General features: G+C 42.9%; 1 protein-coding gene across 2 annotated transcripts in view; it reads left to right on the top strand.

Annotated features, from left to right (window-relative positions):
• The window catches only part of LOC121532198 (low-density lipoprotein receptor class A domain-containing protein 3-like), a 133953-nt gene that overhangs the window by 41736 nt on the left and 68769 nt on the right, over positions 1-23448 (top strand). For both annotated transcript variants that reach the window (XM_041837981.2, XM_041837979.2), the window contains exon 2: positions 22221-22367. In XM_041837981.2, coding sequence (XP_041693915.1) covers positions 22221-22367 — 147 coding nt within the window. The remainder of the gene's footprint in view (positions 1-22220; positions 22368-23448) is intronic.

The raw sequence follows: 23448 nt of genomic DNA, 5'->3' as shown, positions 1-23448 counted from the left end.
GCCATGACCTTGTCTCTGACCTTCAGGGTCAGGCAGATGCTGCTGGGAGAAACAGTAGAGGAGGGTTTTCTCTCTTTCTCTCTCTCTCTCTCTCTTGTTCTCTCTGTCCCATTCTCTCTCTTTCTCTCTCCATCCTCTTTTAGCTCCACATCTGTTTTTAAGCCACAGATGGATCATCAATAACATATGGTTCAGAACAGAGGTTGGAGCGGAGGCTTTTAACTGGGCTTTAGTGGCCCTATCCTCGCTACAAGCTAGTCACTGGGTGGTCACATTCCAGTGGAAAAGCTTAGATTTTTACCCAAACTATAAATAAACACGCTGTTAATGTACACTCTGTATGAGAGCACTTCATGCAGGGAGATCAACACATCACTGTCTGGCCAAGAATGAAGTGGCATTGATCGCCTGGATCTCAGCGACAACAGGCACACACACACACACACACACACACACACACACACACACACACACACACACACACACACACACACAGCTCCAGTAGGCTAATCTTTTTGAGTGTGAACTGTATTACTGTACTCTTGTATTATACTGTGTTATATGACTGGAATTACGCACCTTGTTCAAACCATGATGAAGCTGTTCAAACCATGATGAAGCTGAGAGAACATGCAATTCTGGTGCAGCATATGCGGCCTACAAAGTTACAAGTATAGGCTAGCGAATTTGTTTTTAATTTTGAAATATAATAGGGCATATTTGTATAGTTAATAGGCTGACACATATATAGGCTACCTTACATAATATTTCCCCTAATGTTATTAGCCTACCTTTTTATTTCTCTCTCTATTGTTGCTTCATTCCTTCCTCGCTTTAAACAGTTAAATGAAATACGTTTTGTTGTCCTTATCTTCATCATTCTAATGACATCCTTGAATAATATAGGACTAGAATTAGATGCAGAAGGCTTTCACTTCTCTTCACGAAGATTGAATGGCTAAATGGCATATTATTGAATGGTTATTGGTCTGAATAAATAACTGCTATAGCCTACCGCCATCACGCGTTCACTCTTCTTTCAAACTACCCGTGAGTTCTATTGGCTGCTGTATTTAACATTCAGCAAACAAGAGCTTGCGTCCCTCCTCAAATAGTCTATTGGTATAACAAATGCACAAAAAAAAAATCCAGCAAGCTATTCTAGTCTAGCTTTTCCTGCATGGGACTCCAAGAGCTAAGGAGCGTTTTTTTAAGGAGAAAGGCCAGTGGAGCACAGGGGTGCGTGCGTATTGCGCTGGAGACAGAGGCTATACGTTAGAAGCTTATTATGCATAACCCATCATTCAATAGCTAAATATAAGACAAACACTGCATTGAATTACCTGAAAGAGGTAGGCAAGGACATCTACTGTGTGTATATAAACACTGCATTCATAAGTATTCAGACCCCTTGACTTTTTCCGCATTTTGTTACGTGACAGCCTTATTCTAAAATGGATTACATTTATTTGTTTCCTCATCAATCTACACACAGTACCCCATAATCACAAAGTGAAAACAGGTTTTTAGAAATTAGTTTGAAAAAACAGAAATACCTTATTTACATAAGTATTCAGACCCTTTGCTATGAGACTCGAAATTGAGCTCAGGTGTGTCCTGTTTCCATTGATCATCCTTGAGATGTTTCTACAACTTGATTGGAGTCCACCTGTGGTAAATTCAATTGATTGGACATGATTTGGAAAGGCACACACCTGTCTATATAAGGTCCCACAGTTGACAGTGCATGTCAGCAAAAACCAAGCCATAAGGTCGAAGGAATTGTCCGTTGAGCTCCGAGACAGGATTGTGTCGAGGCACAGACCTGGGGAGAGTACCAAAAAATGTGTACCAAAAAAAATGTACTTTCTTTAAAGTCTCACTGCCTCCTTCTCACAAATGATCCCCAAAATATAAAAATTAAATAAAGTTGGTTCAACACAGTGGCGGGTCATTTTGACCCTAGGACAACGGGAGGGTTAAATGGAAGAAGTTTGGAACCACCAAGACTCTTCCTAGACCTGGCCGCCCGTGTGGGAAGGTCGTTGGTTAGGGAGGTCACCAAGAACCCGATGGTCAATCTGACAGAGCTCCAGAGTTCCTCTGTTGAGATGGGAGAACATTCCAGAAGGACAACCATCTCTGCAGCACCACCAATCAGGCCTTTATGGTAGAGTGGCCAGACGGAAGCCACTCCTCAGTAAAACGCACATGACAACCCACTTGGAGTTTGCCTAAAGGACTCTCAGACCATGAGAAACAAGATTATCTGGTCTGATGAAACGCAGATTGAACTCTTTGGCCTGAATGGAAAGTGTCACATCAGGAAGAAACCAGGCACCGCTCATCACCTGGCCAATACCATTCCTACAGTGAAACATGGTGGTGGCATGATCATGCTGTGGGGATGTTTTTCAACGGCAGGGACTGGGAGACTAGTCAGGATCGAGGGAAAGATGAACGGAGCAATGTACAGAGATATCCTTGATGAAAACCTGCTCCAGACCTCAGACTGTGGTGAAGGTTCACCTTCCATCAGGACAATGGGGGGCTGAATACTTTCTGAATTCACTGTATATCAATCTTGAACAGGATTATCTATTTTGGATGCAATTTGAATGGAATTGATGTACAGTCATGGTCAAAACTTTTGAGAATGACACAAGTATTGGTCTTCACAAAGTTCGCTGCTTCAGTGTTGAGATATTTTTGTCAGATGTTACTATGGTATACTGAAGTATAATTACAAGCATTCCATAAATGTCAAAGGCTTTTCTTGACAATTACATTAAGTTTATGCAAAGAGTCAATATTTGCAGTGTTGACCCTTCTTTTTCAAGACCTCTGCAATCCGCCCTGGCATGCTGTCAATTAACTTCTGGGCAACATCCTGACTGATGGCAGCCCATTCTTGCATAATCAATGCTTGGAGTTTGTCAGAATTTGTGGGTTTTTGTTTGTCCACCCGCCTCTTGAGGATTGACCACAAGTTCTCAATAGGATTAAGGTCTGGGGAGTTTCCTGGCCATGGACCCAAAATGTCGATGTTTTGTTCCCCGAGCCACTTAGTTATCACTTTTGCCTTATGGCAAGGTGCTCCATCATGCTGGAAAAGGCAGTGGTCGTCACCAAACTGTTCTTGGATGGTTGGGAGAAGTTGCTCTCGAAGGATGTGTTGGTACCATTCTTTATTCATCGCTGTGTTCTTAGGCAAAAATGTGAGTGAGCCCACTCCCTTGGCTGAGAAGCAACCCCACACATGAATGGTCTCAGGATGCTTTACTGTTGGCATGACACAGGACTGATGGTAGCGCTCACCTTTTCTTCTCCGGACAAGGTGTTTTCCGGATGCCCCAAACAATTGGAAAGGGGATTCATCAGAGAAAATGACTTTACCCCAGTCCTCAGCAGTCCAATCCCTGTACCTTTTGCGGAATATCAGTCTGTCCCTGATGTTTTTCCTGGAGAGAAGTGGCTTCTTTGCAGCCCTTCTTGACATCAGGCCATCCTCCAAAAGTCTTCGCCTAACTGTGCGTGCAGATGCACTCACACCTGCCTGCTGCCATTGCTGAGCAAGCTCTGCACTGGTGGTGCCCCAGTCCTGCAGCTGAATCAACTTTAGGAGACGGTCCTGGCACTTGCTGGACTTTCTTGGGCGCCCTGACGCCTTCTTCACAACAATTGAACCTCTCTCCTTGAAGTTCTTGATGATCCGATAAATGGTTGATTTAGGTGCAATCTTACTAGCAGCAATATCCTTGCCTGTGAAGACCTTTTTGTGCAAAGCAATGATGATGGCACATGTTTCCTTTCAGGTAACCATGGTTAACAGAGGAAGAACAATGATTTCAAGCACCACCCTCCTTTTAAAGATTCCAGTCTGTTATTCTAACTCAATCAGCATGACAGAGTGATCTCCAGCCTTGCCCTCATCAACACTCTCACCTGTGTTAACGAGCGATTCGCTGACATGATGGCAGCTGGTCCTTTTGTTGCAGGGCTGGAATGCAGTGGAAATGTTTTTTGGGTATTAAGTTCATTTTCATGGCAAAGAGGGACTTTCCAATGAATAGCAATTCATCTGATCACTCTTCATGACATTCTGGAGTATATGCAAATTGCCATCATCGAAACTGAGGCAGCAGACTTTGTGAAAATTAGTATTTGTGCCATTCTCAAAACTTTTGACCATGACTGTAGAGAGAGCAAGACTGCTTGCACATGCTCTAATTCAACTGCAACAATATTTGAGTGATAGGCTGTTTTAAAACTCTGCAACTCCAATAAAAAAACAAAATACGGTGACCCCTGAAAGCCAGATGGAGATGTGGAAATTAGACGTGCATTCGGTCCATATATTACTGTAGCATAGGCTATACTGCAGCAAATGTAGGCCTACCTGTCACAAGAAAAAAAGTTTCCATAATGAGATGATAGGTCTACATGCATTGTGAACTGCACTCTATAGTGAGATGGGCTGTCCCCAACATGAGCGTTGATGATTGATCATGCAGAGAGAAGACCGCAGAGAAGCAAGATTTAGACATTGCATATAATTAAACATTTCAATTTCATTTCATTATATAAATAATTTACCAGTTTCTCGCAGTTACAGTGGCTTGCGAAAGTATTCACCCCCCTTGGCATTTTTCCTATTTTGTTGCCTTACAACATGAAATTAAAATGGATTTTTTGGGTGTTTGTATCATTTGATTTACACAACATGCCTACTACTTTGAAGATGCAACATAATTTTGTGTGTGAAACAAACAAGAAATAAGACAAAAAACAACAGGAAACTTGAGCGTGCATAACTATTCAACCCCCCAAAGACAATACTTTGTAGAGCCACCTTTTAAGTCATACCACAGATTCTCAATTGGATTGAGGTCTGGGCTTTGACTAGGCCATTCCCCTTAAACCACTCAAGTGTTGATTTAGCAGTATATGTAGGGTCATTGTCCTGCTGGAAGGTGAACCTCCGTCCCAGTCTCAAATCTCTGCAAGACTGAAACAGGTTTCCCTCAAGAATTTCCCTGTATTTAGCGCCATCCATCATTCCTTCAATTCTGACCAGTTTCCCAGTCCCTGCCGATGAAAAACATCCCCACAGCATGATGCTGCCACCACCATGCTTCACTGTGGGGATGGTGTTCTTAGGGTGATGAGAGGTTTTGGGTTTGCGCCAGACATAGCATTTTCCTTGATGGCCAAAAAGTTCAATTTTAGTCTCATCTGACCAGAGTACCTTCTTCCATATGTTTGGGGAGTCTCCCACATGCCCTTTGGCGAACACCAAACGTGTTTGCTTATTTTTTTCTTTAAGCAATGGCTTTTTTTATGGCCACTCTTCCGTAAAGCCCATCTCTATGGAGTGTACAGCTTAAAGTGGTCCTTTTGACAGATACTCCAATCTCCGCTGTGGAGCTTTGCAGCTCCTTCTGGGTTATCTTTGGTCTCTTTTTTGCCTCTTTGATTAATGCCCTCCTTGTCTGGTCTGTGAATTTTGGTGGGTGGCCTCTCTTGGCAGGTTTGTTGTGATGCCATATTCTTTCCATTTTTTAATCATGGATTTAATAGTGCTCCGTGGGATGTTCAAAGTTTCTGATATTTTTTTATAACCCAACCCTGATTTGTACTTCTCCACAACTTTGGCCCTGACCTGTTTGGAGAGTAAATCTCGTTAACTGGGTTCCCGCCATTCCGTACTAATACACACTCCCGCACATCCGCATGCATGGGTGCGCGCACACACACACACACACAAGAGAGAGAGGAGAGACACAGAGAGTGGAAACAACAATCTAACTAAGCCAAGCCAGCGCTGTGCTATTTATTCTAGGGGTATGAGCGTTATAACGTTTCAACGAAATTGAATCCTTAACTTCAAGAAAAATCCCTAACATAATAATGATGTTTATTTCGTTTTTTCCCCTCACAAATTTTAAATCACAGTGCTGCTGACTCGTCTGCTCCTTCTCTTCGCTAATGATGCGAGTGTGTGTCCAGTTTTCAGTCTGTTGCGTGTAGAATATCCTAGCCTATTCATTGATGATAGGCCCTGCTTTACTGAAGTTGCGAGACATTGCAAGCCAAGAAATTGCTAAATACAGCATTCCATTGCGAGACACAATGCACGGTTCTTACTCCGTCAGCCTGATGACTGATCTGCCTATACTGGGAGACCTCTCTCTCCGTTTCTTGCTAGCTCGCTATGAAAGTATTGTGTTTGTGTTTCGGGAAGCACGGCAACTAATCAGTCTCCGTTCCAAAAATACTGAATCTTTCAGAGCTTAAATAGCCAAAATGATTAGTCACAGGAATCAGGACTAATAAAGCCAATGTAACAGCCTGTTTTACAAATGGTAGGCCTACCACAGGGATGGGCATTCATAAAATTCCCTTGAGGGCCAACATTGTAGGCTACACCCCAGTAAGCATGGACCGGACGTCTTTTTTGAAAATAGTTTTGGTCCAGTCTAGACCGGCCTATATTTGGCCCAAACATAGAAGTCTATAATTGGTTCAGATTTTCTCCGGTCCGGACCTGCCTTGACTTGGCCCAAACATTTGAACCAATCATAGACATCCATGTTTTACAAGTTTGGACAGCACAGCACAGCAAAGTATAGTAAAGTATAGTTCAGTACAGTAGAGTATAGTACTGTATTGTACCCTACTTAACTCTAATGTACTCTACTTAAGACGTATTTTCACCTTTCATTCAGAACCTAAAATGAACCTAACTTCAACGTCTGGGGGAAAAAAAGTATTTTCTACGTAATTTTGCTTACTGGGACTAATCTAGTTTCGCAGGGGTAAAGGAGGAGGGCGGCACATTTATTTGTCTCGCCTAGGGCGGCAGAACGGCCAGGACCGGCCCTGAGTCTATTCCTAGTGGAAGATGTTTTCTTTCTACTAAATGCTATAAGTCACGGTATTTAACTGACTTAAAAGTGCTTTTTAGGAGAGAGTGGTCTGTGCGCAGGAAGCAGGCAGGCAGTTGACAGTTCTGGACGCTTAGTGATGGACGTTACTGTAGTCCCACTTCAGAAGCGGCATAGAGTGGTGAGGAAGAGGGGTCTGCCGTGTCTGTAAGTGAATTCACCATTCATTTTCTGTATTCAGGTTGACTCAAACATTGTTTTAAGCTATGTTTTACTATTGACAGTTACAGCTGATTTCGGGATTGTATATCAATTTGCTCTCCTTAAATATATACTACCAATCAAAAGTTTGGACACACCTATATCATTGCTACTTACCTAACGCGGATCCAAGTTCAGTTTTGAGATCCACCGGCGTCACTGGTGTAGGGTTAGCTGAAAGTTTCTGACTGGTCTTGGAACTGTGACAACAGGCAGCCCCTCCCCGCTTGACTCGATGGGATATGTAGGGATTTTGCCAACACAGCGAGATATGTACACAGTACCCTTAACCTTTTTACAACTGACTATCGTATTAGTTGATTAAATCAGACTTTATTCATATAATGAGTAATTCAGGAATGTCACGAGCTAATTGACATGCGAAAACTCAAGAGAATAGCAACTCTACAGATCGCAATGGCTACAGTGAATGGCTAAATGACTTCCGGACACTAAGTGTCCACGGAGCTCCTCTTCCTCCTCACCACTGTATTCCTTTACAGACAAGTAAAATGCCCATTCAGTGGCGCTTCGAAACTATCTCCAGAGAAGGTTTTGTGTCGCCATTTTAAAAGCCGTAGACAAACAAACATGCCATAGCCTATGCGCTTTCAAGGGCATATGACTGCGGTAGATATACTGTAACTTCATTGCCCGGCCCTAGTGGTCATACATATATAATAGGATCATTATTCGGCATTGGGAATTTTTTCTTCTCATGGAAAACCGATGATAAAATGTCCGTTTTAAATGTTTAGCAAAATTGTCCATTTGTCACATCCCTCATTTATTCATATGCAAAGTGTGTTTTTTAACTCAGTGAAGTTGGTGTCATTATATTTTTGTGTGTGTTAGTTTATGTGTGTGTACTTTGTGTGCAAAGGGAACAAGAGAAAATAGAGTGAGGCACTGACTGTATTGGGCACAATGGACTGCATGCTGTATTGTTATTACACTCCATCTAGAGCCCAGACCCATGTGGGGCAGCTTGTTTAGTACTCAGGGTGTAGTACATGTGTTCAGGTGGCTAGGGAGGGGGTCCAGACATATTTGTTTTGTTTACTGGATAGATCTCTCTGGCGAAGGCTGTGTGCGCATGTGTGTGTTTGTTTTTATGCAAGCCCCCTTTAATCCAAACCCAACACCCTCAATGGCAAAGGCCCTTGGAGAGTCTTCATTCTGCATATTTTTGCATGTGCTGACTGAACAAGAGTAGTGTTTTTGATTGGCATTTACAACCAGAATTTCAAGAACTTAAAATGTACAATAATAAGAGAAAATAAATGTAATGCTGTTGAAGCCTAGTATTCTAGTATGAGTCTCTAGTGTTATTCTGTTCTAGTATGAATCTCTAGTGTTATTCTGTTCTGGTATGAGTCTCTAGTGTTATTCTGTTCTAGTATGATTCTCTAGTGTTATTCTGTTTAAGTATGAGTCTCTAGTAGTGTTATTCTGTACTAGTATGAGTCTCTAGAGTTATTCTGTTCTAGTATGAGTCTCTAGTGTTATTCTAAATTTACATTTACGTCATTCAGCAGACGCTCTTATCCAGAGCGACTTACAAATTGGTGCATTCAACTTATGATAGCCAGTGGGACAACCACTTTTTTTGTTGTTTTTATGGGGGGGTGGGGGAAGGGGGGTAGAAGGATTACTTTTATACTATTCCAGGTATTCCTTAAAGAGGTAGGGTTTCAAGTGTCTCCGGAAGGTGGTTAGTGACTCCGCTGTCCTCGCGTCGTGGGGGAGCTTGTTCCACCATTGGGGTGCCAGAGCAGCGAATAGCTTTTGACTGGGCTGAGCGGGAACTGGGCTTCCGTAGAGGTAGGGGGACTAGCAGGCCAGAAGTGGATGAACATAGTGCCCTTGTTTGGGTGTAGGATCAGAGCCTGAAGGTAAGGAGGTGCCGTTCCCCTCACAGCACTGTAGGCAAGCACCATGGTCTTGTAGTAGATGCGAGCCTCAACTGGCCTCATTCTGTTCTAGTATGAGTCACTAGTGTTATTCTGTTCTAGTATGAGTCACTAGTGTTATTATGTTCTAGTATGAGTCTCTAGTGTTATTCTGTTCTAGTATGAGTCTCTAGTGTTATTCTGTTCTAGTATGACTCTAGTGTTATTCTGTTCAAGTATGAGTCACTAGTGTTATTCTGTTCTAGTATGAGTCAGGCGGGCTCAATACAAACCCAACAGTAGGGAATAAAACATGAGGCTGCCAGTATGACTGCCAGGCTGTTGTTCTGGATCTAGTCTACTCCATAGTGAGATTTGGCCTGGCTGACTGCTAGTGTTCTCTGTGTTATCCCACCTCTACAGAGAGAGCTGCTACAATACAGGCTCCTTTACCTTGCTGTGTGTGTGTGTGTGTGTGTGTGTGTGTGTGTGTGTGTGTGTGTGTGTGTGTGTGTGTACAGAGATACATCCAAGACTTTTCTGTAATTTCATCAATAAAACCAAAGACAGGACAGTATGAAGACAGACAGAAACTGCTTCTCCGTGGCGACATTGGCTAGCTAAGCTCATGATCGGGTCCAAGTGTTTTCTTCAAACTAAAAGCACTCCTTTGATATAAAGTTGATTTTGACGAAAATCTAAACGTGTCAGTTTGTCACTTTTACGAGGTTGTCCAACAACTTAAGACATTGGCTTGAATCTAGGTTGTGCCTTTAGATTTTTTGAAAATTAACAACTAAGGAATAATTTTTCACTTCTCATTGCCTTCCCAAACCCCAGCCTGGTCTTCTTGGTCTGTTTCGCAAGCGTTCCCGGAAGTCTCGCGATGTTGAGCCTCTGGGTTTAGAAACTCTCTGGTGAAACACCGTAGAATGCACAATCAAATACTGTAAGTGTTTTTTACAGCATTAATGCTGTAGATTGCAAATATACTGTTATTAACTGTAATTTGAAGCATGCTGTAAAAATTACGCTAACATACTGTATTTATAGTAATAGCTTATGCCTACTGTTGATTCAAATCTGCTCTAAATTGCTCGTAAATATGTTGCTGTGCGACCTATATATTTTTTGGGATAATTGTTGTGCCATAGAGAGCGCAGATTTGTGACCGTTATGTTTTCACCTTGCCTGATGAATCAAACTGAATGATTCCGCTACTCTATGTTCGCTACATACTTCAGTCTGAGACTGCCATCATTGAAGTTGTTTGTGGTGGTGTCAAAATGAGGGGTGTTGTACAAAACAAAGTAATCAGCGATTGGATCATTTCTAACCAATCAGAGTATCAAAGCCAATGACACATTGTCTAAACATTGCTTTATCCAAGTGTGTTCTGGCTCTGGCCCAACACACCAGTTTCTGGGACCAATCAGAAAGGTTAGAATGTGTTTGCGTTCTAGAAATCGTTTGGGAGGTACTCCGATCCAGACTCATTGTGGGTGTGGTGTAGCGTTTGGCCGGAGCAAGGAGTTTGGATAGCCACGCAAGTTTTCACCATTACTACAGAGAAAATGGCTTGTTTCTAGCAGTTGAAAAGATATTACCCATATTACTGGCGTGAATGACCAGTGTTGTATCGAGGTGCCTGCCAACCTAAGGTGCTTCCCACTGGGCAGCTTTACTACAGTGTCGCCGGCGGTATAGTAACGTGGCAAAAACATTTCCCTCACAGGATTATATTTAAAGTACGATAGCAGCCTACACAAGAAATAACTAATATTGGGAGCCATCTAGATATCCCCGTGATACAGTCTACTCAATAGGGAGAGCATGAACGGCAACCACAACGGGACACAGTCTCCTTAGCTGTCACAACACATTGTGATTCGGTTCACTCAGCTCTCAGCTGCGCGACATACTTCATTGTTTTGCAGGCCAGGAGTGTCCATAAAGAATCTCCCAGCTAACCATTTGTTTACTTTAAACAACATTGTTCCATAATGTTACAGTATTAGCTAAACGGGTTCACTTTACCAGCAGTATGCAAACATTTGGTGGCACAGAAAGAAAGGAAAATGTTGGAGTCTGGTAAAATAATCTATGCTATTGTGTAGGCTATAGCAATGTTTTATTAGTTAGTTAGGGTTTGAAGGAGGTGTATCTATACTGAACAAAAATATAAACACAACATGTAAAGTGTTGGTCCCATGTTTCATGAGCTGAAATAAAATATCCCAGAAATGTTCCAAAGGCACAAAAAGCTTATTTCTCTCAAATATTTGGCACAAATTTGTTTACATCCCTGTTAGTGAGCATTTCTCCTTTGCTAAGATAATCCATCCACCTGACAGGTGTATTTGTATTTATCATAGATCCTCATCAGCTGCTGCCAAGGCAGCAGCTACTCTTCCTGGGGTCCAGAAAAAAGTAAGGCAGAAATATACAGTACCAGTCAAAAATGGACTCATTCCAGGGTTTTTCTTTATTTTTACTATTTTATACATTGTAGAATATTGGTGAAGACATCAAAACTATGAAATAACACATATGGAATCATGTAGTAACCAAAGAAACTGTTAAAGAAATCAAAATATATTTTATATTTGAGATTCTTCAAAGTATCCACCCTTTGCCTTGATGACAGCTTTGCACACGCTTGGCATTCTCTCAACCAGCTTCATGAGGTAGTAACCTGGAATGCATTTCAATTAACAGGTGTGCCTTGTTAACAGTTCATTTGTGGAATTTCTTTCCATCTTAATGTGTTTGAGCCAATCAGTTGTGTTGTGACGAGGTAGGGGTGGTATACAGAATATAGCCCTATTTGGTAAAAGGCCAAGTCCATATTATGGCAAGAACAGCTCAAATAAGCAAAGAGAAACGACAGTCCATCATTACTTTAAGACATGAAGGTCAGTCAATCCGGATCATTTCAAGAACTTGGAAAGTTTCTTCAAGTTCAGTCGCAGAAACCATCAAGCGCTATGATGAAACTGGCTCTCATGAGGACCGCCACAGGAAAGGAAGACCCAGAGTTACCTCTGCTGCAGAGGATAAGTTCATTAGAGTTAAATGCACCTCAGATTAGAGCCCAAATAAACGCTTCACAGAGTTCAAGTAACAGACACATCTCAACATCAACTGTTCAGAGGAGACTGCGCGGGAATCAGGCCTTCATGGTTGAATTGCTGCAAAGAAACCACTACTAAAGGACACCAATAAGAAGAAGAGACTTGCTTGGGCCAAGAAACACGAGCAATGGACATTAGACCGGTGGAAGAGATTTTTGAGATTTTTGGTTCCAACCGCCGTGTCTTTGTGAGACGCAGAGTAAGTGAACGGATGATCTCCGCATGTGTGGTTCCCACCGTGAAGCATGGAGGAGGAGGTGTGATGGTGTGGGGGTGCTCTGCTGGTGACACTGTTGGTGATTTATTTAGAATTCAAGGCACACTTAACCAGCATGGCTACCACAGCATTCTGTAGTGATATGCCATCCCATCTGGTTTGCACATAGTGGGACTATCATTTGTTTTTCAACAGGACAATGACCCAAAACACACCTCCAGGTTGTGTAAGGGCTATTTGACCAAGAAGGAGAGTGATGGAGTGCTGCATCAGATGACCTGGCCTCCACAATCACCCGACCTCAACCCAATTTGAGATGGTTTGGGATGAGTTGGACCACAGAGTGAAGGAAAAGCAGCCAACGAGTACTCAGCATATGTGGTAACTCCTTCAAGACTGTCGGAAAAGCATTCCTCATGAAGCTGGTTGAGACAATGCCTAGAGTGTGCAAAGCTGTCATCAAGGCAAAGGGTGGATACTTGGAATAATCTTTTTTTAACACTTTTTTGGTTACTACATGATTCCATATGTATTAATTAATAGTTTGTCTTCACTATTATTCTACAATGTAGAAAATAGTAAAAATAAAGAAAAACCCTTGAATGAGTAGGTGTGACCAAACCTTTGACTGGTACAGTAAATTATAAAACAGAAACCAGATGTGGAGGTCATGTGCTTGGCGTGGTTACATGTGGTCTGCAGTTGTGAGGCCAGTTGGACGTACTGCCAAATTCTCTAAAATGACATTGGAGGCAGCTTATGGTAGAGAAATTAACATTACATTCTCTGGAAACAGCTCTGGTGGACATTCCTGCAGTCAGCATGCCAATTTCACGCTCCCTTAAAACCAGTAGTGGTGCGTGGGTAAAATCACTGGGGAAGCCACCCCCCCAAAAAAAATTTTTTTTTTTAAGAATAACAAGCCATATTACAACCTATGTGTTTTGATAATTGTGTTTGCTCTATAACCTGTTCATTCATATGCCTTGCGACCATGATATATAGGCCTAAAGGCCGAGACAATAAGAAGACACAGAATAAATTCAACCACACCTTTGTTTTATCACAAAGCTGGATAACAACCTCTGTCCAGTGAAGTCCACAAAACATATTGCATGTATAATAACAGACAGTTACATGACCTACAGCATGGTCAAGCAAGTTTATTTTTCAAACATTTTCAGACCACTAAACGCTTATTGATTTAGAACCACAGAGAGTTAACGCAAGACGCAAAGAAAACAGGAGCTGCCTCCACTATTCCAGCACCATTTCAACTTCAACATTTCAACATCATCAAATCACCTCTGCTTAGTCTAATACAGTGACAACTAAAAGATACCAAAAACAATGTAGTCCAACATAAGCTAAGTATGATGTGGCTGTCCATGGTTCTGATTTCTGTGTGTGTGTACGTGCGCATTCGTTAAAGTAGAAAAACATATTGACTCCCCCTACTTGTAGAGAAACGCCAATGACATCCTCCTCTCTTTCATGTTAATGAAATGATCTATCATGTCATACGGTACACGCTTTTATGTTTTGTTGCTCTAGGCTACCTGGCTAAAATGCTTGCTCGCTAGCCTAACTTCAATTCATGGGCAACATTAGCTAGTTAACATTAGCCTTCTACATCTAGCTACATATTAAACTTCCATCCTCTCAGGCCAGGGCACAACAATGTATGAATTAATGGTTGGATCAGAATCGCCATTACAATCATTGGCCAGTACGGAGAATTAAGTAAAACCACAAGTCCAAATCCCTATCTCCATCCATTGCTAATTTAGGAAAGGGCCAATTTTAGCTAGCTGGCTAGCTAGCCTCCGGAGAACAACAACACAACGAGATGCAACAATTCAAGTTTTTCTGTCAATGACGTATGCTTTCAATGGGATTTGATAGGAGTGACTCCAAATCCAAGCTGGCTTCCCTTGACAATTTTTTGGGTGCGCCAGGACCATTCACAGTTGAGCTTGCTCAGTTTAGCTCAATGCTGATTGGCTAATTTTTTATACTTTTTTGTCAAGGGAGGCCAGATGCTCGCTGGCTTCCCTTGCCTTCAATGCTATGGGCAATATTATATTCGTTTGGACCAGACAGCATCAGATAGATGGCCTACACGTAGAGAGACAGAGGGGCGTCTTTTACTTTCGGTTTTGTACACATTTTACATTTACATTTTAGTCATTTAGCAGACGCTCTTATCCAGAGCGACTTACAGTTAGTGAGTGCATACATTTTCGTACACAAGCTTCAAAAAGCTGAAAATACAATATTTTTGTTTATGGAAAATATATTTCACAGCAGTTTAGATGGTACAATGATTCTCTACGCTATACTTGCTTGTTTTGTCACATAAATGGAAATTAGCCAAACTATTAGGACATTTAGCAACCAGGAAATGGCAGAGCGATTTCTGCATAGTGCGTCTTTAACGGAGAATTCCAATGTACATTTAAAGCATTATCCTAGCACCAGAGTTGCCAGCTTAATACTGTAATTTTGCTTTACAGCAGGGATGCCGTATGCTGTAATATGTTTTACATTAAGGAAAATAGTTCTGTAAAATATATTACAGCATCTCTGCTGTACAGCAAAATTACAGTGTGTGTGTGTGTGTGTGTGACAGTTCATAGAGGAAGGACAGGATTCTCATTCCTCTCCCTCAGACTCAACAGAGAGAATCTTAGAAATGAGCCAACACCCTTTGGCCTGGTCTAGATCAATTAAAGATAACACAGACAGATATATAACAGCAGGCTGCAACACATACATCTAGCCTGTCCTGAATGAGGAGAAATGCACAAAGAGCAGTGATGCATGAAAGCTTCCAGCAAAGCCTGTACAGCGCATTCGGAAAGTTTTCAGACCCCTTCATTTTTTCCACATTTTGTTACGTTACAGCCTTCTTCTAAAATGGATGAAATTATCATTTTGCCTCATTAATCTATACACAATAACCCATAATGGCAAAGTAAAAACAGGTTTTTTTAAAAACATAAATACCTTATTTACATAAGTATTCAGACCCTTTGCTATGAGACTCGAAATTGAGCTCAGGTGCATCCTGTTTCCATTGATCATCCTTGAGATGTTTCTAAAACTTGATTGGAGTCCACCTGTGGTAAATTCAATTGATTGGACATGATTTGGAAAGGCACACACCTGTCTATACAAAGTCCCACAGTTGACAGTGCACATCAGAGCAAAAACCAAGCTATGGGGTGGAAGGAATTGTCCGTAGTGCTCCGAGACAGGATTGTGTTAAGGCACAGATCTGGGGAAGGGTACCAAAAAATATCTGCAGCACTGAAGGTCCCCAAGAACAGCGTCCTCCATCACTTTTAAAAGGAAGACGTTTGGAACCCCCAGGAGCAATCAGGAGAGAAGGGCCTTGGTCAGGGAGGTGACCAAGAGTCCGATGGTCACTCTGACCGAGCTCCAGAGTTCTTCTGTGGAGATGGGAGAACTTTCCAGAAAGGCAACCATCTCTGCAGCACTCCACCAATCAGGCCTTTATGGTAGAGTGGCCAGACGAAAGCCACTCTTCAGTAAAATGCACATGACAGCCCGCTTGGAGTTTGCCAAAAGGCACCTAAAGGACTCTCAGACCATGAGAAACAAGATTCTCTTGTCTGATGAAACCAAGATTGAACTCTTTGGCCTAAATGCCAAGCGTCACGTCTGGAGGAAACTTGCCACTATCCCTATGGTGAAGCATGGTGGTAGCAGCATGCTGTGGGGATGTTTTTCAGCGGCAGGGACTGGGAGACTAGTCAGGATCAAGGGAAAGATGAATGGAGCAGAGAGATCCTTGATGAAAACCTGTTCCAGAGCGCTCAGGACCTCAGACTGGGGTGAAGGCTCACCTTCCAACAGGACAACGACCCTAAGCACACATCCAAGACAACCCAGGAGTGGCTTCGGGACAAGTCTCTGAATGTCCTTGAGTGGCCCAGCCAGAGCCCGGACTTGAACCCGATCTAACATCTCTGGAGTGACCTGAAAATAGTTGTGCAGCAACGCTCCCCATCCAACCTGACAGAGCTTGAGCGGATCTGCGGAGAAGAATGGGAGAAACTCCCCAAATACAGGTGTGCCAAACTTGTAGCGTCATACCCAAGAAGACTCAAGGCTGTAATCGCTGCCAAAGGTGCTTCAACAAAGTACTGAGTAAAGGTTCTGAATACTTATGTAAATGTGATATTTTAGAGTACATACATTTGCAGAAATTTTTTAAAACCTGTTTTTGCTTTGTCATTATTGGGTATTGTGTGTAGATTGACGGAAAAATCTGTTTAATCCATGACTAGAATAAGGCTGTAAAGTAACAAAATGTGGAAAAAGTGAAAGGGTCTGAATACTTTCCGAATGCACTGTATGTTATTACACTGGCCAATGCTACAGGCTAGCTAACTACATATAGGAGACCTTCAGAGACCTAGCCTCAGACCTGGACAGGGAATTCAAACAGACTGTTCATTTATATTGGATGACCTGTGCCCTGTGCTCCCTGCCCTGTGTGTGCGTGCTTGTGTGTGTGTATATATGTGTGTAATATGTAATGCTATGTGACTTGTGCCCCGTGCTCCCTGCCCTCTGCACTGTTCCCATCTAGAGACAGAACAATAACACACAGCAGAGAGCTAGGGGAGAAGGAGAGAGAAAGGAGCTGAGGAGGAAAAAAGAGAACAATGACGGAGGAGGAAAAGGAGGAGGAGGACAGAAGAGAGGGATGACTAGAGAGTTGGGTGTCAGTCATTCTTCCTCTAATGTGACCTTGATGTCCCCAACCAAGACTCCACTGTAAAACAAGCAAGGTGTTGTAGCAAACAAGACCCCCATAATGCAGCAGCGGCACACATAGAAATATAATGAATAGAACGTGCTTGGAACCTCTAACCCTGGCAATTTGACTGGTAAACTCATGGGTACACTCGCAATGGCTGCCTGGCATTGTGATGCAATAATCCTGCTTCTACTTCCTGTTTTGTTCCTATGGACAAAGATTAGTTTGGCCTCTTCCTCTCTGCTATGGGTACACTCACAATGGCCTCCAGTCCACCTATTATGCCATCATTGACTTGAATGGGGACGTCCGTTCTATTCTATTTTAATGTCAGCACATGCAGTCAGGAGCGGAGGAGAGGAGAAAATGTATGTTTAATATTTTATTTTTACAAAAATATATTATTAGTATTATTATTATTTTTGTTTTTTTTTTTGGGGGGGGGGCTCATTTGGCTGGCCAATTACCGTCATCCAAAGTTCCATCACCATCATAGCCCTAACACACACACTGACACACGCGCACACAGACTCTGACAGACACAAATACACACACACGCACAGGGCTCCAATTTCCCTCCAACTCGCTGTGCTTCAGAAGCTCCTGATACAGCCAGCCCATTAAAGTCAGTGTGTAATTGGAAAATAAATTCCTACCTCTAGCCATAAAAAAAGACGGGCTTATTCAGAGCTGTCCAATAGTTATCCGTCCCCTCCCTTATTTTTACCTTCCTCAAACACGAAAAGCCCTTCCGTATTTGGATTGGATTTGTTTGTATTTTTTCTGCTTCAAACTGAAGTTTACATTCTTAATGGCTTTTGTGACATTATGTGGAGCTTTGTTGTGGACCATTTTCTGCAGTGACCATGGGAGATGAGTGATTTTGCTTGTAGACAGTGTGTGTCAATGCTAACATCAGTGCTACTGTACAGTATATACACCCTGTGCTAAAATCCCCTCGTCAATTATCTACCGTTCCAATCTGTCTCACCTCTTCCTCCCTCCTGATCAATGGAGGTGAGATATGATACCCTGGCTGGGTCAAAGAGCCCACTTTAATGTCAGGTTATAGATTGATACAGCCCAGGGTGTACAGTCCAGGGTACAGGGATCAACATGCTGAGGGATGATGGTATTGCTGGGGAATGTAGAGGCAGGAAAGTTCAGGCCAAAACTCATCTCTCCATACCCTCTGTCTCTCCATACCCTCTATCTCTCCATCCATCCCTCTCTCTCTCTCTCTCGCTCTCTTTCTCTCTCGCTCTCTCTCTCTCTCCACCCCCCCCTCTCTCTCTCTCTCTCTCTCTCTCTCTCTCTCTCTCTCTCTCTCTCTCTCTCTCTCTCTCTCTCTCTCTCTCCATCCCTCTCTTTTCCCTGTGTCTACAGGAGAGGTATGTGTGTGTGTGTGTGTGACAGTAGTGATTATGCGTAGACTGGTCCAGGCGTGTCTACTGTGTCTCTGTGGAGGCTTAAAGCCCAAGGAGTCTAGTTGACAGAGGGTGAGGGAAGCGGGGGGCTGACGGTGGGTGAAGGGAGCAGGGGGCTGACAGGGTGAGGGGAGCTGGGGGCTGGAGGAGGGTGAGGGGAGCCGGGGTCTGACGGGGGGTGAAGGGAGCGGGGGGGTGAGGGGAGCAGGGTGCTAGTCAATATTTGCCCAGGGTAAATGCTTTCATATTCATATTACTGTTAACACATAGTTCCAGGTATGCTTCGTTTAGATACTCCTACAGGTATCCTACTAACTGATGATTTTATATGGAGTAAAAATGAAGAGTGAATTAGGTGAAGAGTAGTAGTGTGCTGGGGTGTGTGCCGGTGCGCGGGTGTGTGCTTGCATGCATGCATGCATATGTGGTGTTCATGCTGCAAGGGTAAATGCATTGCCAAATCAATTAAAGGGTATCTCAAGTCACCTTGGGGGATTTAAGTAGGAACGATGCACTTAAGGTATACAGTTAAGTGTTACTAATGAAAACCCTACAGTAAGCTGATAGCATACAGTGTAATAAGATGGCCTTTTTATTACGAAAAGGAGCCAGTGAACCGGAATGCGTACTGTATGTGTCCTTGTGTAGGAAGACATCGTATGTAGGGAAGGACACGCATCTCTGAGTGAATGAATGATGGACTTAGTGAGGTGTAGAAGAGTGAGTGAGTGAGTGTAGGCTAGTGCGCGCACACACACACACACACACACGCACACACACACACACACACTTACAGTCCCAGAGCAGCTCTCCAATTAACTCATTGCCCCTCTCAAACAGCCCAGTTCTCTCAAGTCTATATGCATGGCTCCCTCGTACACTTTCTCAATGTGTGTGCACCCATGTGAATTTATGTGCTCGAGCATTCGTGTGTGTGTGCGCGTGCGTGCGTGCGTGTCACTGCTACTGGAGGCTGGTTGAAGCAGCTCAGTGTAGCCATCCTACAAACCCACTGGCACATCCTCCTGCCAATTAGAGAAATAACTATTAGAATGATACACATAAAATACCTGGCAACAGCCCTCTTTTCTCCCTTTGTCTCTCCCTCACTCCCTTTCTCCTTTTATTGCCAGAGACAAAAGTAAGGCTTACATCACCCTCTCTAAGGATCAGGAGAGGGCTGCCGTGTGCCATTCTGAAGGGATGTTATATAGACGTTTCCAGAACCTCAAGGTTTACGCCTCGATCACACCGACAGTCTCATTGCATTTTGGGGCATGAGGGAAAACATGTTGGTTCTGTTGCTAGTTAATTAATAATACAACATATTTAAAATACTGTGTTGCCTGTTGCACCTCAATAACAATAACACAAGCACCGTTACTAAAAGCAGCAGCTATCTAACACATCTCACAATCTACTTACTAGTTCCAGTTTGTCAACTTTAATTATACTGCATTTAGGCCTATTATTTATATATTGACACTGGACTCTTATCATGTTGTTTTACTCCCCTAGCTTGGTCCAGTTTGTTATGCAGATACAGAGTGAAAATGTGTATGGGTCCAAAATGATCCCTATTTAGTGCACTACTTTTGACCAGAGCCCAATGGGTACAGTATAGGGAATAGGGTTCCATTTTGGACTCATCATGTGCCTTGTTGTCCTTAAAGGGATAATTCTGGATTTTGGCAATGTGGCCCATTATCTACTTGCTAGCAGATACCCATAGACTTCCAGTCATTGCGCTAACGTGAATGTTGGCTCGCGAAACTACCTCTAACTTCCTTCATACTGGAAGACATAAAAATGGTATCCACAAGTCAATCTGACTCTGGGGAAGTAGATAAAGGGCCTCATTGCCAAAATCCTGAAGTATCTCTTTAAGTCATAATTAGGCCGACTATAGTGTAGTGTTGTTTGTTGGTGCATACCCACAACCAGTGTCAGAGCCCAGCCAGCCCAGCAGCACATGGTTTACATTCCAACTCATTAGTCTATACTGCTGGAGTGCATCAACAAGTTCTGCCTCATCATATCCCGCTTATTAAAGATCAGACAGGCCACTGTGCTGCTCTGCGGCTCTGCTTGGGGGTCAATGGATCATACAATGGAAGAGCTTTATGGATGTACTTGATGCCATAAATACAGTACCAGTCAAAAGTTTGGTGTTTTTTATTTATTTTACAATTTTTTACATTGTAGAATAATAGTGAAGACATCAAAACTATGAAATAACACGTGGAATCATGTAGTAACCCAAAAAGTGTTAAAGAAATCCAAAAATATTTTATAATAGCCACCCTTTGCCTTGATGACAGCTTTGCACACTTTCTTTTACTTTAGTTTATTTAGGAAATATTTTGTTAACCAACAATGCAGTTTTAAGAAAATAGAGTTAAGGGCTTGTAAGTAAGCATTTCACAGTAAGGTCTACACCTGTTGTATTTGGCACATGTGACAAATAAAATTTGATTTGATTTGTCTACAACAAATGAAACAACAGCCTACCTGTTGATTGATCATTGTAGCCTATTCATTATTATTTGTCAAAGTTAATACAATTTTGCATTTATTAGAAATCTCCCACTTCTTTGATTGACCAACAATAACAACAAACTACATGTGTGAAACGTTTGTAGGCTACAAGTGCATCTTTTTTATGGGGCGCACTGTCATAAAACGTTTTTTTCTTTCTTTTTTTTAAATTGAATGTAACCATCTATTCTTGTAGGCCTTAAAAGGTGCAATATGTAACTGACCAAATTCACATAGAAATATGAGTTATAGATCTGTCATTATCATTGAAAGCAAGTCTAAGAAGCGGTATATCGGTTCTATGTGCGCTATTTCTAAGCTTCTCGTTCTTAAGTTTCATTTTTGCTTCTGTACACCAGCTTCAAACAGCTGAAAATACAATATTTTTGCTTATGGAAAATATATTTCACAACTGAAATTAGGTGAACTATTTGAATTTTATTCAATTTACAAATCTAAAAAATGAATGCTCTCCCAAGTAATTGAATACTAACGTCTGTTCGGATACTGGAGTATTCAAATAGCCATGCCCATCCCTAGTGAGTGTGTGTCCTTATCTGTCTTTCATTATATTAGCCAGCAATAGACTGACTCAGAGACTGACTGTTATCACCATATGACCCTTTCGTACCTCTCATATTGGTATTCATGATGCTAGCCTCTGTTTGTGTGATCTGCCTGGATACTGATATAGGAATGGAGCCACTGCCTTTAATATTTTCCATTTGGAGATAATAATAGCATGCCTTTTGACTGTGTGATTATTATCTTTTGAATGCAATATCGTTTAACCGTTCTAGTTCTGTTTGGACTCAGATTGTAACATTATTTCCCTCTTCCTCTTCCCCTCCTCCCATCCTCCTCCCACCCCCGTCTTCCCCTCCTCCCATCCTCCTCCCACCCCCATCTTCCCTATCTTCCCTATCCTCCTATCTTGCCTCATCCCCTCTTTCTCATCCTTTCCTCCTCCCCCTCTCCTACTCCTCTCCCCTCCTCTTGCCCTCTCCTCCTCCTCCTCCTCCTCCTCCTCCTCCCTCTGCTCCTCTCCTCCTCCCTCTCTCCTCTCTTAAAGAGAGCCAGCTCCTTCCGGGGAACAACTTCACCACAGACTGTAACAACCCAGGGAACTTCATGTGTGGGGACGGGAAGTGTGTCCCAGGTGCGTGGCAGTGTGACGGACTGCCCGACTGCTTCGACAACAGTGATGAGAAAGGCTGCCGTGAGTACAGATCCCTTTCTCCGATGGCTAATTCTCTCTTCCTCTCTTCCTCTCTCCCTCTCTCCTTCCCTGTCACCCAGGGTTGGCCGTATCCCGATTTTCATACCGTTTCTGTACCATCCCAGGGTATACAGTATTTTCGGAAGTGCACACAAGGGGCACTATTTCAAACAATTCAAAAATATTATTATTCTTAAGCAAGAAAACAATTTGATACAGGAGGGGTTTGGATGTCTCTGATGTAACCAAGAAGCTTGATCTTGACATCTCTCTCTCGCTCTCGCTCTCGCTCTCTCTTTAAGCATTATAAGGGAACCAGAGGCCAGGTTTAGTCAGGATCCTCGTGCTTCTCCCCTTCTTTCTTCTCTAGCCTTTCTCCCATCCCCCTATCCAACTGACCCATCCCCATATCCAACTGACCATCCCCTATCCAACTGACCCATCCCCTATCCAACTGACCCATCCCCTATCCAACTGACCCATCCCCTATCCAACTGACCCATCCCCCTATCCAACTGACCCATCCCCCTATCCAACTGACCCATCCCCTATCCAACTGACCCATCCCCTATCCAACAGACCCATCCCCCTATCCAACTGACCCATCCCCTATCCAATAGACCCATGACCCCTATCCAACAGACCCATCCCCCTATCCAACTGACCCATCCCCTATCCAACTGACCCATCCCCCTATCCAACTGACCCATCCCCCTATCCAACTGACCCATCCCCCTATCCAACTGACCCATCCCCCTATCCAACTGACCCATCCCCCTATCCAACTGACCCATCCCCCTATCCAACTGACCCATCCCCCTATCCAACTGACCCATCCCCCTATCCAACGTAATACCATCAAAGCAACGGATGATTATGCCTGTGTGTAGGAATAGCACATGTATAATGCTACTGTAACACCAGGGTAATATTAGCCTGTGTGTAGGAATAGCACATGTATAATGCTACTGTAACACCAGCGTAATATTAGCCTGTGTGTAGGAATGGATGTCACTTTGCTGGCACAATAGAGAACATCTAAAAGTATCCCCCCCTCTCTCTCTTACTGTCTCTCTCACCC

The sequence above is a fragment of the Coregonus clupeaformis genome, chromosome 19 (assembly GCF_020615455.1).
Source record: "Coregonus clupeaformis isolate EN_2021a chromosome 19, ASM2061545v1, whole genome shotgun sequence".
Taxonomy (NCBI): Eukaryota; Metazoa; Chordata; class Actinopteri; order Salmoniformes; family Salmonidae; genus Coregonus; species Coregonus clupeaformis.
The sequence above is the reverse complement of the archived record's forward strand: the minus strand, read 5'-3'. Positions and strand labels throughout refer to the sequence as shown.